Source organism: Rhipicephalus sanguineus, chromosome 5 (assembly GCF_013339695.2).
Source record: "Rhipicephalus sanguineus isolate Rsan-2018 chromosome 5, BIME_Rsan_1.4, whole genome shotgun sequence".
Classification (NCBI taxonomy): domain Eukaryota; kingdom Metazoa; phylum Arthropoda; class Arachnida; order Ixodida; family Ixodidae; genus Rhipicephalus; species Rhipicephalus sanguineus.
This window is the reverse complement of record NC_051180.1, coordinates 84,463,235-84,478,400: the sequence shown is the minus strand read 5'-3', so window position 1 is coordinate 84,478,400 and position 15,166 is coordinate 84,463,235. Positions and strand designations below refer to the sequence as shown.

The following is a 15,166-nucleotide window of genomic DNA, read 5'->3' as shown; positions in this document are numbered from 1 at the left end:
TTGGTTTGGCCATCTGGAATCGCTTGCTTTGGACCTCATCGGTTACGCGCAGCTGCGACACGAGATACCCGAGGTATCGAATCGGTAAATGCGGCTACATGTGTGTGTCTACATGTCTCTGTCCACATAAGTCTCCTGTGACACGGAAGTGTCATCATCATCATTGATTTCTCGACAAGCCTTCCCCTTCCCGACATCACCTGTTGCCTTCTCAAGCTCGGCCTTCGTCCGATTTAATATTCGATTTTCCAGCCTATTGCTTGTGTGTGGGGTCTTGCATTTGTATCCCATGAGAAATGTGTTGTAGACATTGGGTTAAATAAATGAACATTGCTTGCAGAAGCTTGCACTTTGCGCATGATGCAAATTAAAAAATTGTGTTGCATTACCTTTACATCACCGAGGACTTGCTTCACAGATTTCAGCATGTTACGTGACATGTGTATTATAATTTTTGAACATAAACTAGTACAAACTGTTCTGGTATATGAACACTTTATGAACAACATGTGTATAACAACAACAAAGGATAAACTTGCTATTAACAACTCCATGCAGAAGTCTCTTTGACAAAGCATTAAAAGAGTGCCTGTTCAGTACTTCAGGTACGCCTTGTATATGAACTCGCTACTGAACTTGCTTCTTTCCTGTTCCATGAGAAACAGCACGTCTCGAGTGCTGACCCGCTTCAGTCTGGGCCTGTACATTTGAGCATGAAAGGGCTGCTTCCCAGGCCCTCCTCCCGGTGCCACGACAGGTACGGGTCGCTTCCGGTTCCCGATGGCAAGAAGCGCCGTCATGTTGGTCTCGCGTTGCCTCGCCTCTTCTAACTCGGCCCTCTGCAGGTCTCGAGCACGCTGCTTCAGCTTCAGGTGCTCGGGGTCTTCGACCTTCGCTCGGCTGCGCGCCGCCCTAAGCAGCAGCTCGCGCTCCTCTTCCTCGTGCCGCCGCTTCTCGGCCCGCTCAAGTTCCTCCAGGAAGCGCAGCTGCCGACGGACATCCTGAGTGACCTCGCAACGCGGGTCGCAGCGCACGTTCTCCTGTCGATGCTCGGCTATCACGCTCAGCTTCTCGATGAACGTCTTCAGGCGCTCCTGGGTGGCGTGGGACACCAGGGCCACGACGTCGTCTGGCACCTCGTCAATGCCGTGGACCGCGGCCAGGGCACTGATCCTCTTGTGCAGCGCGTCGGTGAAGAGAAAGTTCTCGTCCTTGCAAGAGCGGTCCTCCGCGCCGTCATCGCCGGTGGAAAGAATCGCCCGGCATTCCTCGGCCACGTTGACTCCTCCCATAGTGGGCACATCATTGATGTCCTCGTCAATCAGTGCTGGTCCTACGGATCGTTTTTCTTTGGCGCTGCTCGACGGGCCTCCGCTGCCGCCGACACTTCCGGTAGACGTGGAGAGAGAAGCCTTCGGCTGCGCCGCCGTCGACACGGGAGCCGGTATCTTGAAAGGTAATACACCGCCAGCGACAGGCGGAAGAGCGACGGCAAAGTTGGGAGGCCTGGCCAGCAGCAGACTCTTGCCGCCTCCTGGTGCGACGCCGCCGCCGGGAGACGGACGTACAGATGCCGTGAGACGGTGTTGCTGGGCGAGCAGGCCCTGCAGGTCGACGGGACCGGCCATTTGAGCGGCGGCAAGGGCGCTCTGAGGCATCACCTGAAGCTGCGCGGCGGCGGCACGCGGCAACACGGTCCTCGCCACGGCGGTCTTCTGTACACTACGCACGATGGGTGGAGAAGGATGCGGTATACAGAGGGCGCTTCGCGGTGGAGGACGAATGCCTTCGATGGAGAGTTCGTTGGTCAGGAGTGCGTGTCTCAGTAAAGGGAGACTCTTGCGCAAAAAGGGAATCAGACATGGTTGTGGGTTAGAGCTCAGTTCCCTTTCTAACTTTGTGGTGAACTCTTCCGGTTGCATCGTGTCGTCGACGAGTCCCTGAATCAGGCGCTTCACGTTCGCGGCCGTATTCTCGGGCTGGTCGCTAGCGAGACGAATGAGCGTCGAGAAGAAGTTCCTACACTTCTGTTTCGCCGTGTCCGGGGACATCAGTGGAGCGTTGGCGGCGGCTTCGTGAGCGCCTACCGTCACGGGGCCAGTCTGTATGGACAGCTGTTGGGTGACAGCGGCGACGGTGGGGGCGGGAACTATTTTGACGCCCAAGGACTGCGACGGCGGCGGCATGATCTGCGGTTGGGAGACGCAAACGAAGCCCGCTGGTGTCAATGCCAAGCCCGGAGGTCGATTCCTCATGCTTGCGGCCGTGGCAGCATACCTGGCCGGTATCTGTTGCATCACTCGCTGTGGTTGTAATGGTGCAGGGGCTGGTGGGGCAGGCACCCGGAATGGCCCTCGGCTTGCTACTGGTCCGGGAGATACGGGCTGAACGCTGTTGGGATGCACGTTGACGAATTGGAGTTGGCCGTCTTCGGTTTTGAATACGACTGCGCCCGGCATGACGCCGCCTGCCTGTAAAGCAACGGCGTTCGACTGCGCGATGCCGGCGCGCACCGGTGCCGGTCTGGCGATGAGAGGCTGGATGTTGCGTGGTTGTCGTATTGCACTGCCCACCACCATTCTGGGCGCGCGGAGTCTTGTCCCAGGATGTGTAGCTTTGTAAGGATTCATGGCCAACTGCGAAAAACGGAAGTCGTTGACTGAAAGCTCGACGGAAGTCGTTGACTGAAAACGCCATTTGTAGCCAATTACAATTCACTCTGTACATCGCTTCAAATAACTTCTGCAGTTAAGAGAAATCACTACTTTTGCAAAGCGTAAGCGATAAGATGCACTCAGGAATGCGTTGTTCGTGGTGCTGCTGTGTGCCGCGCCTTCCTAACAAACATTTGCGCGCTGCAGTTGTTTATAATGGTTATTGATTAATTTTACTCTTTCAACACTCCTGTGCAATGCATGTAGAACGCGAACAAAAGAAAAATATGTCATATGGCTATGAATATTGGCGCAAATGACATAGTAGGCATCACTAGGATATTCGAAGCACCAATACACAGTGCTCCCTTTTGCCAATGCCACTCGACGATATAAAGCTAACCATCCTCTAAGACGTGTAATCCACTATTATAGCAAATCGTGGCTGTAAGCGTGACCAATGGGCATTATTCCACTCACTGTGTTAAGGAATTTACAAAGTGACAGGCAACTAAAATTATATCTTGTTTAATCGTAACAAAGCGACGATCGTGCTATTACTAAGAGACTACCATGAGCAGAGAGCGTGAGAAGTCAATAGAAAATTCCTTCATCCGCAGTCTTTCTTTAGCTTAGTGTCATTTAGACGCCTCACGCAGATCGGAAGACCAGAAAACGCCATGTACAAACGGTCTTTGGACATTATTAAACTATACATATATGCAAAACAATTTGCACGAGCTGCGTATATGTTGGAAAGACATCTCGCCGAGTATCAACGGCTGTTCGCTAATGAAGGATTGCACGAGCTTGTCAGACCAAATGGTCTGCTGCCAAATAAAAGAGGACGCGATTGCGCCACTTCTAATGCTTACCTGTATCCAACCTTCGAGCCACCTCCGGGTCAGGGTCCCGATGTCCCACGGACTCCCGCGAGATGCGATGGCTCAAAACCCCGTGCCGCGACCAGCACCCCGGTGGATTCGGGTAGAAGGCACGCCGCTGGAATCCTCCGGCCGGCGACGGGCTTGCAGGGAGGCCCTACTCGGCGTGATTCGAAGCCCGAGTATATGGCCCGAGGCGCATAGGCCATGTGAATGCGTGAACCAACGTGCGATCACGCGAGCCCCGCGCCAGCGGCACGTGGGCGAAGTGAACTTCTTCTTCCTCGCTTCATTTTGGCTCTTGAGAATAAAGAACTCGAGCGCGTTCCAGAAAAGAAGACAAAACAGAAAGAAGCATCTGTTAAATCTTCTAACATACAAAGTGATTCTTACACCAGCAAATCAGCCACGGCAGGGCAGGTCCTCAACATTCCTTTTTGCTGCAAGCAACGCGTTCTCGAAACGCACAGCCCCCCGCCCCCCCGTCCCCAGGCCTTTCTTCAAGCTTTATTTTTTACCTTTTGGTGTTTTGCGTTGCTGTGCCCAATGCATGATAGCCAAGTGCGTTAAGAGAGAAATAATCCCCCCAAACCGCGGTCTCTCTGCTTGTTTTTATGTTGAGACGAAAAACTTCTGCGAGGGCCGATTAAGACCAAAATGCGCGGCCATAACAAACTAAACAGCCAGAAAAAGTAATTTTTTTAAAAAACGCGCCGAAGTACGTCCCACTGCAAAGGCGCTACCTATGCCCCTCCGCATTGCCTCCTTCAGGCGGTGGTAGTGGGGGCGGGGGAGGAGCAGTTCTCATATAATATACGACCTGCGTTCTCGGACGATAAACACTTCCATGTTTCTGCACAGCGCGCGCGCGGGCCCGAAGATGCGCCTTTTCTACGCTCTCTTCGAGCAAACCGCGTAGTCCGCGTTCTATGAGGAAGTGAAAGAAGCGGGAAGAGAAACAGGGCGTCTAAGGTTTCGCATCCGCCGCTCCTCGCATAAACTCGCGCGAAAGACGCGTCGCTGTGGCCAACAAGCGCCGCCGCCGCACTGTTTACGTGAAAGACAGTCTGTGCGCCCTTGCTTGAGCACGGTATGACTTTGGATCGCACCTCGGCTGTTGCCAGCGGCAACGGGCAGGCGCTCTCGCTCGGCACCACCGGCGCGGACTTTGAAGCCTCGGTTTCACCGAATCGGCGTCGCCTCTGCCACACAGGATGGTTCACACGGGCAGCGACGTATCCTCTTTGACGGCTCACGTTTCGGCGGTGGAGCCATGACATGGATTCGGCGCCTGCGTCCCGTGCGTGTGGGAATGGAGCAAGAGGCAGGCACTAGGGTTGCGTGCGTTGCTCTCGCGCTTCTCTGGCGAAGTAAATAAACAGTGTTTAACATATGCCAAACCAGAATCTTACTTCCTAATATAGATTTAAGGAGTATCCTATTCGTCTCCTTTCACAAAGTATTTGACGGAACTCCAGTCGATTACGATGTTTGATACCGGGACAGCTTATGGCTTTTCCATAGTAGAGTGCATATAGTACTCTACAACGTTCAAAATTTGTTATAAACATATGGAAATGTATTCAAGTAGAACTTTTTGCTGGGCTAGTTGGTGCATGTTTAACGAAAGGAATCGGGCGCAAAAGAGACGAACACAAGAAGTGACATGGACGAACGACGGACGAAGGCGTTCGTCCATGTCACTTCTTGTGTTCGTCTCTTTTGCGCCAGATTCCTTTCGTTAAATATGGAACTGTGTTGGTAGAATACTGCTTTTCCATATAAGGGTACACAATACTCTAAATCGTCGACATTTTTTGCTAGAGAGAACATTGGATTCGGTCAAGTTTTGTTGGCAGTGAGTAGTCTGGTGGGTTTTATCGCCGGAAGGCTTACTGCTGTCCCATATTAAGGTACGTATAGTGCCCTAAAGTATTAACCATTGGACCTAAACACTTATTGTCTTATTAAGGAACCCGCTTTTGGTTCAGCGAATATAAAGTTTCCTTTCTTCACGTATACAGTTCGTGTCAGGGACGTGGCCAGAAATTTTCCTCGGGGAGTTCCCACCACCCTTTATGTATTTTCGTGCGTGTGTTATACACATGTAATGCTTCAAAAGATCGGAGGCGGAGGGAGTTTGTTTACATTGTTTTGTAATATGGAGGTTATGTTGTTTTTTAAATTCATTATGCTACCTCCCCAATGACAGTCTTCCAAGTATATATCGCCAATCTATCTTCTACTCCAAGTAACCATGGACCTCGTACTTTTCTACCCGCGCACTTACATATTAAACAGCTTTCTTTTTTTTTTTTTTGATGCACTGTTGATCATTGGGATTCATAATCTGGTACTATTTGGTTATTTTATTTGTGAGAATTTCTGAAACCAATAGCACAGTATCGAATGCTTCATTAGACATGTTCTGGCAATGGCGTTCTCACTGAAAGTTTTTTGTCTGCTTGTACACTGTGCTTTTTGTGGTTATTATTCAACGTGTGTGGGAGTGTTCGCTTGTGAACGCCTGTTGGGGCCTAATAGTGACGGAGTATGTATGTATGTATGTATGTATGTATGTATGTATGTATGTATGTATGTATGTATGTATGTATGTATGTATGTATGTATGTATGTATGTATGTATGTATGTATGTATGTACGTATGTATGTATGTATGTATGTACAAATGAAAACATAAATCAGTAAATAAATTTTCAAATGTGACATGCGCTGCCGTGGAAGGATCAGTCTTTCTCTTAACCACTTTGTAGCTAACTCACGGGTAATCACTTCCGTTAGAGGACCCCTAAACCAGTCCGAGCCAAAGACGAGAGAGTTGTTCCTCGCCTTCACTACTCTTCCTACAGGCGCTATCTCCTCCTCGCCACTTATTTGTTCATAAAGCACGTGGACAATGCCAACACTAAGCGTTGAGCCTATCAGGATTTCGCGCTTTTCGCGTGTACACGCTGTTATCTCCGCTTTCGTAGCCTAAAACGCACAAAATGAAGTGAAATCAGTGGATCCTGCACGATGATGGTGTCAGACAAAGCAGAACGGGCGTGTGAATGCATGGCGAAGCAGAGTAGGAAACAAGTCACAACCGACATCCCTCGTTCATGAGTACCAATCGAGAGCTTATTTCCTTATGACGTCACGTGAACAGACTGCTTGCGTCATGAAATGTGCCGTAAAGACGGGAAACACCAGGATAGAATCACGCGCTCATTCTTTGCATTTTTGGAGGTTGTTTAGGGGCCCTTTAAATGAGAATAGGATTTAAATGAGAATAGGAGGGAGTGCAGGGAAGGCAGGGAAATACGTCTGTGAGGCAATGTTCCTATCTACGTAGCTGCACACTTCGCTCATGCTGCTGACAGATGATGATGATGGTGAATTATGAATGAGCACTTAGGAATTGAAGGGCGGCTCTAATCCACCCGCGCATGCACATTGTGTAACGCCTGGTGCAATCGTACGCCTCTGCCACGCAATATATGCATAGCTGCTCTATGGCTCCTCGCCCGGCATGACCCAGTATCAACAGTTTCAAGCACTGGCGTGGTTCGGCGGCAGAATGCTTAACCACCACGGAAAGTTCTTTGATTCCGGCTCGAACCCCGGTATTCCTTTTTTTCTCATTGTGTGTGATAGCTGCGACGGACATGGGCGGCAGCGGCGGGCAGACAAGATCGTCAAGAAAATCGGCTGCTGCTATGAGCTCTTAACAGCTTACGCTGTAATATAAGCATGACAAAGTCAGGCAGGGACCTAGTGCCCCAAATTATGTCCGGTGAAGAATGGTGCCTGTTAATAAGAGCCCAACATAAGCTTTAAAAAAAAATCACAGCATATCCACGGGGTGAATGATGATGAGTGGGGCGAAGCTACGGAGGGAATCATCTGTAAACCGTGAAACTCTTCCGTGAAATGCGCCCAGTACATAATATAAAGAGTGTGAAACATCGTGTATATATTAAACATCAAACTTTTATTGTACTGTTGGTTTACGTGGTCCCTTCATTATCACTTGTGATCGGTGAAATGCAAGGAAGAAGTCCGCTCCCGAGCGAAAGAGCGCCAAGAGCGACCGCATTCCCCGCTCGCCCTGTGCGAATTAAAGGCAAGGCTAGAGGGAAGACAGGACGCGCGTTCCACGACGCGAGGTCGGTAGCATGCCCAACGAAAGCCAACGGAACGCGATCGTGCAAGTGCTCCGGCTTCGCATCGCCTCATGGTTCCATTTAGCGTCCCAAAACCAAACATATTGCTCAAGGTGTGCCTTGCGTTTTTCGTAGAAATAATTTCTTTATCATGTACATTAAGACGAAAAGTTGAAAGCTCACTAGAGTGTATCGCCCGCAAAGTATGTCTTTTAGTGTGATTTAACTCTCGTACGGCAGGGTCCTCGCGCCGTTGCCGGTCCACCTCGCCCGTTGACGATCAGGCGAGGTGGCTAAATACAACTACTACTACACTTTAAGAAAAACATCTGGCGTTCTTTCGTTCTGCTTTTACAAAACATCTGGCGTCTTTCGTTGGTTTATTTCATCAGTCAACGGCGTTTTGAACAAAATTTTTATTGTTTAATCACGCACAGGAGAAATCTCACCCGGCACTACCTCGGAGGTAAACAATGGCTGCTAATGGCAATGAGAGACAGAAGAAGTCGGCTTTTAGCTAACACTTACACTTCTACTTCTACTAACGTTTCCTACTGGAACATGCCAATGGCTGCTAATGGGGAATGAGAGACAGAAGAATTCGGCTTTTAGTTAACGCGCACGCTGCGAATTTTTTATTGTTCAACAACGCACAGGAGAAATCTCCCACCGGCACCACCTTGGAGGTCAAAGCGTAAGACTTGTTACTCACTACTACGACCACGACGACTACGAGGGACGAACGGGTGCCGCCTTAAGGAGCTTCGCCCCTAAAAATGCACTCTCACAAGGACGCGCGAGCCTCCGCCATGGCTCTTCAACCGCTGGCAACAACGGCAACTCCGAGATAAAAGGGCGACAAAATGTAACCGAAACACGGCAAATCTCTTCCCGGTTGCGGAGGCGGATGCTGCGCAAGCGTACATGCACAGTTGTTGGGGTTTTTCTTTCTTTTTTTTTTCAGTCGGCGTGAGAACTAAGGACCTGCGAGTGGCGAAGCCGACGTTACGCCTGCTTAGAATTGATAACAATAATCATGCACGGATGTGGGCTTCCCCAGCGGAGAGAAACGCGTTCCGCAATTCCGGATCAGGAAGTTCTCTACTCGCCGTATAACGAAACAGCGATAGCATAGCATCTTCCGACGGCCGTCGCTGTGAGAGCACAGTCGTCCAAGACCGTTATAAAGACCCTTCCTTTATATCAAACTTGCGTGAATTGCCGCACTCATTTCTATTGAGGGGTGATATTATAATATAATAATTGTTGGGGTTTAACGTTCCAAAACCACGATATGACTATGAGGGACGCCGTACGTAGTAGAGGGCTCCGGACATTTCGACCACCTTGGGTTCTTTAACATGCACCGAAATCTAAGTATACGGGCCTCAAGCGTTTTCGCCTTTATCGAAAATGCGGCCGCCGCGGCGGGGATTCCATCCCGCGATCTTCGGGCTAGCATACGAGCACCATAACCACTAGACCACCGTGGCGGATGGTGATATTATGTCCGAGAGCCCATCTTAGCTAATATGGCTAATATCGACTTGCATTGCATGGCTAAATGATGGGAGCGTTGACTAATGTCGGATTACGTTGGCTAGTGTACACGCTAATCGTTGTTATAACCGCAACATTATAGTAATTCAATCCCAAGCTATAGCATTGTTAACAACCTGAGATAGCCTTGCCTGACTTTTTAATAAGAATTGTTTCACGATGCGTTGTTCTACAAGTGTGTCCTGCCAATCAGTCACCTCCGAAATTCGAACTTCCTGCGTCTCAGCCTACGTCACAGGCATTGGTCGGCAGCCTGCTTAGAAGCATATTTTTACTGCTCCAGAATATTCTGTGGCAATCACTGCGAGGTAGTCAGGGGAGTAGCCAGAAATATTTTTCGGGGTAGGGTTCCAGCACCCTTTCTGCATGTTCGTGCTAGCGTCTCTGTGTGTGCGTGCGTATATGCGCAGGCACCATGCGCAGGCGAAAATGGTTGAGGCCTGTGTACTTAGATTTAGGTGCACATTAAAGAAGCCCGGGCGGTCGAAATTTCCGGAGCCCTCCATTACGGCATCCCTCAATCATATCGTGGTTTTGGGACGTTAAACCCCAACAATTATTATTATTATTATTATTATTATTATTATTATTATTATTATTATTATTATTATTATTATTATTATTATTATTATTATTATTATTGTCATCATACACAGGCACAATTCAAAAATTTCGGAGGCGAAGTAGCCCCCCCCCCCCCCTAGAGTTACCGTAAAATGGGGTTACTTTGTGACTGCAGGGGTTACTTTGTGACACGCGCTCAGTTTTCTGCATTTTAAATTTCGCGCCATGACCATGCGCCGCCGAAAAGCTATAAGCCATCCAACAAGCTCGCCTGACATGCTGTGTCACCTAGCGGCAGCCGGCTGCAGTTCGCATGCTCCGGAGCATGCTCCGGAGCCACTCTATACCCCGACATGTTGAATGGTGTTTTGGCGCGCATTCTCGAAGCACCGGAAACTTTGTGTTCTCGACCCGTCAGCACGCGAAACACAGCGAAAACAGGTATGTACTTGTGATTGTTCACATGTAGGCTAAAATAAACTGTGATATAAATTTAATTAAGCCATGTCTGCTGAAGGTTATAGAAGGAAAACTGAAATATTGATACTTCGCGGGGTAACTTTGTGACACGCCTAAATCAGTGCTCGAGGAAAGTTTGAAATCCATGACAGACGTCGTAGGGGATGTCTTCTTGGAGGAATGAAATAAAAAAAGAAAAGAGGTGACTGGAAAGCGGGCCACTAAAAGGAGGAAGATGCTCAACGTCCCAGCAGGGAAAACCGACAACTGGAAAAAAGGGCAGCTCTTCCTCCGGTATCAGAGCTAGACGACCTAGGAAGAGGTCTTCTCTTGAGGACGACAGTGCAGAAGAAAGCAGTGACAGCGAATCGTCGTCAGATAGTCAGCACGGGTGGTCGGAAGGAGATACAAGTGACTCCGAGGTACTCTCCGGAAGTCTTGACAACCTATCGGAAACGGAAACTCCTACCACTTCCCTGATTCTAAATAGTAGCAACGTCCCGAAGGTCCATGGCACGAATTTTGGAGAAAGCACTTTCAAGAGGGATAACTTTGTCGTAGTGAACTTCGAAGGACAACTTTATCCGGGAAGAGTGACGGAAGTCAAGCCTGAGGGGTACATCGTCAGCACTATGGAGAGGACCAAAAAGAATTGGAGATGGCCGGACCGCGAAGGCGCTATTTTGTACTCAGAAGAAGAAATTTTGTACACCATTGAATCCCCTAGGCCAGTAGGCAAGCGAGGCATGCTTCAGGTAAAGGATCTTGAATGAGGAGGTACATGTATGACTAATTTGTATCACATTTGTAACGTTGCCAGAGCAGAAACCGAATGTAGATAACGCAAATAAACATTTGGTGGGGTAACATTATGCCAACCCTTTTTTTCCCAATCATATGCAGCCAAAAACAACGTTGTCACAAAGTTGCCCCACACGACGGGGCAACTTTATGACAGGTTTTAACCTGAATATAGCCGTTTGTATTAAAAATGCGGATTTGTAGAACATACCGTCGTGTGAGGGAATGTTTCAGCAATGTTATGCCACTATTCATTCGCCTTATGTTGATAACTGTTCAGCGAGAGAAGGAAAACGTACGAAATCTGTCACAAAGTAACCCCGTTTTACGGTACTGTATATGTTACCTTTAGGTAGCAGAGTTGCGCATCTGTCTTCCAACGCCGCTAGCAACCATGCATTGCGGAGAAGCTACCGCTTGGGCCAATTTTTTGATTTCTCGACGCCGCCGCTGCAGCGAATTGAATTAACACTAGCCATCGACAGCCAATGTTTATCGCCGGTCTTCGACACGCCAGACAGGTTAATCGGCGTCATGGTAGGCATGTCGCCTGCAAAAACGAAGTGCGACTTCACCGCATAGCTGTGGTTGCTAGCCGGACCTATGCGCAACTCTGCTACCTAAAGGTAGCATATACAGTGACTCTACCCCCCCCCCCGCCCCCCACCCGGCCGCCCCCTCTACAGGTAAATCACGCATACCTCCACTGGCTAAACGCCATTGGAGGCAGGTTACTTACAGTTGTTTCTCCTCCCCACTTTTGTTATCTGAAAGGATTCGTACGCCCCGTGAGCACACACGGTAGAGCGGTATAACCCAGGAGTGGCGTTGGTGCGAGGTTCGAATCCCAGACCACGTGCAACAAATTGTTTCGTACAGCGCGAAGGTTTGTTCGTTCGTTTGTTTGTTTTTATCCCTGAGAAAACCGCATGGAGTCGCCATTGTAGCTTCGCGTTGGTCAAACCCCTCCATTGCAAGTGTTCATTTTCTTTGAAAAAGCTTACATTTCAAGAAAAGCTTCCTTAAAAAAGAAATAAACAGCTGGGTACCTTACATGTGCCGCCACAGACCTTGGAAGTGCAGCTAGAGGACATTTCACGTCCATGCGATGAAATTTCTGCAATGGAAAAAAAAAAGCGAATTGGCAAATGCGGGGACTTGAGAAGCCTTCAGGAGCGTATGTATGTCTATACAAGCATCAAAACCTGCTAGATTGTTAACCGAAAGATAAAATGCGCCCTCAGTCTCCACTCAAGACACTCAGGCGCGTTTCAATGTCAGTGCCATTTCTACCTTCTCATTTGCTCTAAACATGCCGTGCACGCTAAAAAGAGGTTGCAGGGGTGCCATATCTAGCCTGCCGTATTGGCAGTGGTACGAAGGTCACCTACTTTTATAGGGAAAGTCTGAGTAAACGCTTGTGCTTTGGGGCCTTGCTCAACTGTTAATAATACCGATACATTAAAACATTGGCTTCAAAACTGATTGTAGGCGGCCCAGTTGGCATGTGGGCTGTGCATGTATGCTTCTTTTCGATGTCCCGTCTTGGCGCACTGTTTTCACGCGCATTAAAAAATACAGAGCCGTTGCACGCTATGCCATGTTCGCCGGCATGTGGTCTTTTTCTACCTTTTTAATGCGACAGGAACGGTGCGGTTGAAACGAAGTTTCAGTGTAGAGTAAACTTGAAGTATAGGCTGCAGCATAGTCCGAAGGCTGCACTTTTAAGTGTGTGCAATACAAACTAAAACTGGAAGTGTTTCGGTGGTGTTGCCAAGTTAAATGGGGAACACTTAGTATACTGACAGGTAAAGTAAGCGGTGTCATCACAACTCGGACAGCAGGGCCAGAAACAAAGCAGCGTGGGAGCGACCAAGTTGTAGATATTCCTGCCACGTTTCCATGCACGCAGAGCTGTTTAGGTTAGCTTGAGTAACAGGGTCACCCTTTTTATTTTTCGTAGTATGTTTGCGTTTTCTGCGAAGCCTGTCTGAGGCGACGATGACATGCTGGCTTTTACACAGCAGGCGTCGTTCTGAAAAAGCTACAGTGTCAGCAGTAGAGAGACGAGCGACTAGACGAAAACTGTCTACTCTAGCCAAGAATGAAAGGAAAAAAAGAAAGAAAACTAAGCAGTCCCAGAATGAAAGCTACGGACTAGCTCCATCTGGTTCCAGCTGGGTCAACAAGAAGGCGAGCGTACTCTAACAAAGAAAGGAAAAGGAGAAATCGCGTCTGGTTAGCATCGGGAAGGATGACTTTGTTCGCGCGCCAGACAAGGTTTCGCGACGTCAACTAATAATAGCTACAAAGTCAAAGGCTTCCGGTTTGACATTCGACTAACGCGACTATTCTCGACCTTACGCCTCGAGAGGGTTATTTTCGAGCGCGGTTGCGAAGGCGCCGCCTGCACGTGGTGAGCAAAGGATTTCTGGGCGTTCGGCCACCTCGGGAGAAATTGCTTTTCTTTTCTTTGTTGATCGGCCGATCAAGAAGATCACCCGACGCGATTAAATTAGATGAACTCTAGTGCCTCTCAGACAAGTGACAGCACGAGACGAATAGCATCCTAGACCGCTCGATATATCGGGACTCGTGTTCTCAAAAGAACATCTCACCATATTGGAACTGAATCGAGCAACGTTTCACAGACCGGACGAACTGAGAACGATAGACACGGCGCTGCCAACATAGGCGTGTCCTCCCCACCCCACCACCCCTGCCTCAGTGGCTGAGTCCGAAAGATAACCAACTTCGCAATGGATGCAAAAACGAAATTAAGCGATCACATGCTTTCTCAACCGCCTGTCTTCAGTACCCGACTTTCCTGGGGTAAAGGGGCAAGCAAACAGTTTGTCGAATGCAACATCAGGAGCCATCGGCCGTCATAACGGTCACAAACGTGCATGGCCGTAAGTCCGCACTTTTTAATGAAGGAAAGGATCTGACTGAGCAAATTATGAGGCAGACTTCGCGCCCCCCTTATATGAATAGGGTCGTTCATTCATTCATTCATTCATTCATTCATTCATTCATTCATTCATTCATTCATTCATTCATTCGTCCGTCCGTCCGTCCGTCCGTCCGTCCATCCATCCATCCATCCATCCATCCATCCATCCATCCATCCATCCATCCTTTCGTTCTCTTTGGAGCAGCGATCTCTCTCTCTCTCTCTCTCTCTCTCTCTCTCCCGGTTTCTTTTCTTTTTTCTGCTATCTTTCAGTTTATTTTTGAAGCAGCGATGGCTGAACGGTTGTCGCAGCGTTGGCCACACAATGCCAACATGTACGCAAGTTGTTGACAATAATGGGTATTTCCAAAGTGATAGCTGGGCCCACTCATACGTCGGCAGTATCTCATCTTGCTGCGCTTTGTCTCCGGAACCCTGCAGCCACGCCACCGATATCTGCAGTGTCAAAACCCCGCCGTCGTACGTCATGTCGTTCTCAAAGAGATAGCGAGAGATGCAGAGAGTTCGCGGATGACCTCGGATGCAATTGGCGTGCCGTCCTTCCAGGGACAAAATACGCGAATGAAACGGGCTCAACCGGCGATAACGACCTGCCGTTGCGAGCCAATCGCGGGTCGAATACGACGTCCACCCACAATTACCACTGCCCAGTCACGCCATGGGGGCGGAGCTGGGCCGTTGTCATGACTTCGATCAGGTAGATGCCTAAACGCGGGCACTGCCTGTAAAAGTAGGTCGGATGTGCGAATACTGGTCACCGCCTTCACAAAACGGCAAAGCGTGCTCCTTATCTTTTGAAATGCCTCAATAGGGTGGCGTGAGACTACGGGCGCAGCATGGGTCGTATTTACGGAGGCAAACGAAGAGCTGGTAGACAATTCAGTCATTGCAACACAACTCAATCGCTGGACTGATATTTCATAAAGACAATGTTGCATTGTTTTAATGTTCTTGCAATACTCGACACCGCCTCGGGAAAATTCCAATAGGATGTTAATGTTCCTGCTGAATGAGACTACGCTAAGTAATCAGGATAATGCCCCTCAATACGTACGTTTAATCATAACAAAATGTACCGCCGCTTTTACCTCGGCTATTGAAATG

At 48.9% G+C, this 15,166-nt stretch overlaps 1 protein-coding gene across 1 annotated transcript; it reads right to left on the bottom strand.

Moving 5' to 3' along the window:
* Positions 1-488: 488 nt before the first annotated feature.
* Positions 489-3,686, bottom strand: LOC119393919 (transcription initiation factor TFIID subunit 4). Its single transcript, XM_037661112.2, has 2 exons — positions 3,530-3,686; positions 489-2,636 (listed from the first exon to the last, which is right to left on the bottom strand). The coding sequence occupies exon 2, from the start codon at positions 2,628-2,630 to the stop codon at positions 594-596; it is 2,037 nt and encodes a 678-aa protein (XP_037517040.1). The 5' UTR covers positions 2,631-2,636; positions 3,530-3,686; the 3' UTR covers positions 489-593.
* Between the last annotated feature and the right edge of the window lie 11,480 nt (positions 3,687-15,166).

Coding starts and splice junctions, on each gene's coding strand:
- LOC119393919 (XM_037661112.2), bottom strand. CDS start 2,630: ATGAATCCTTACAAAGCTACACATCCTGGGACAAGACTCCGCGCGCCC.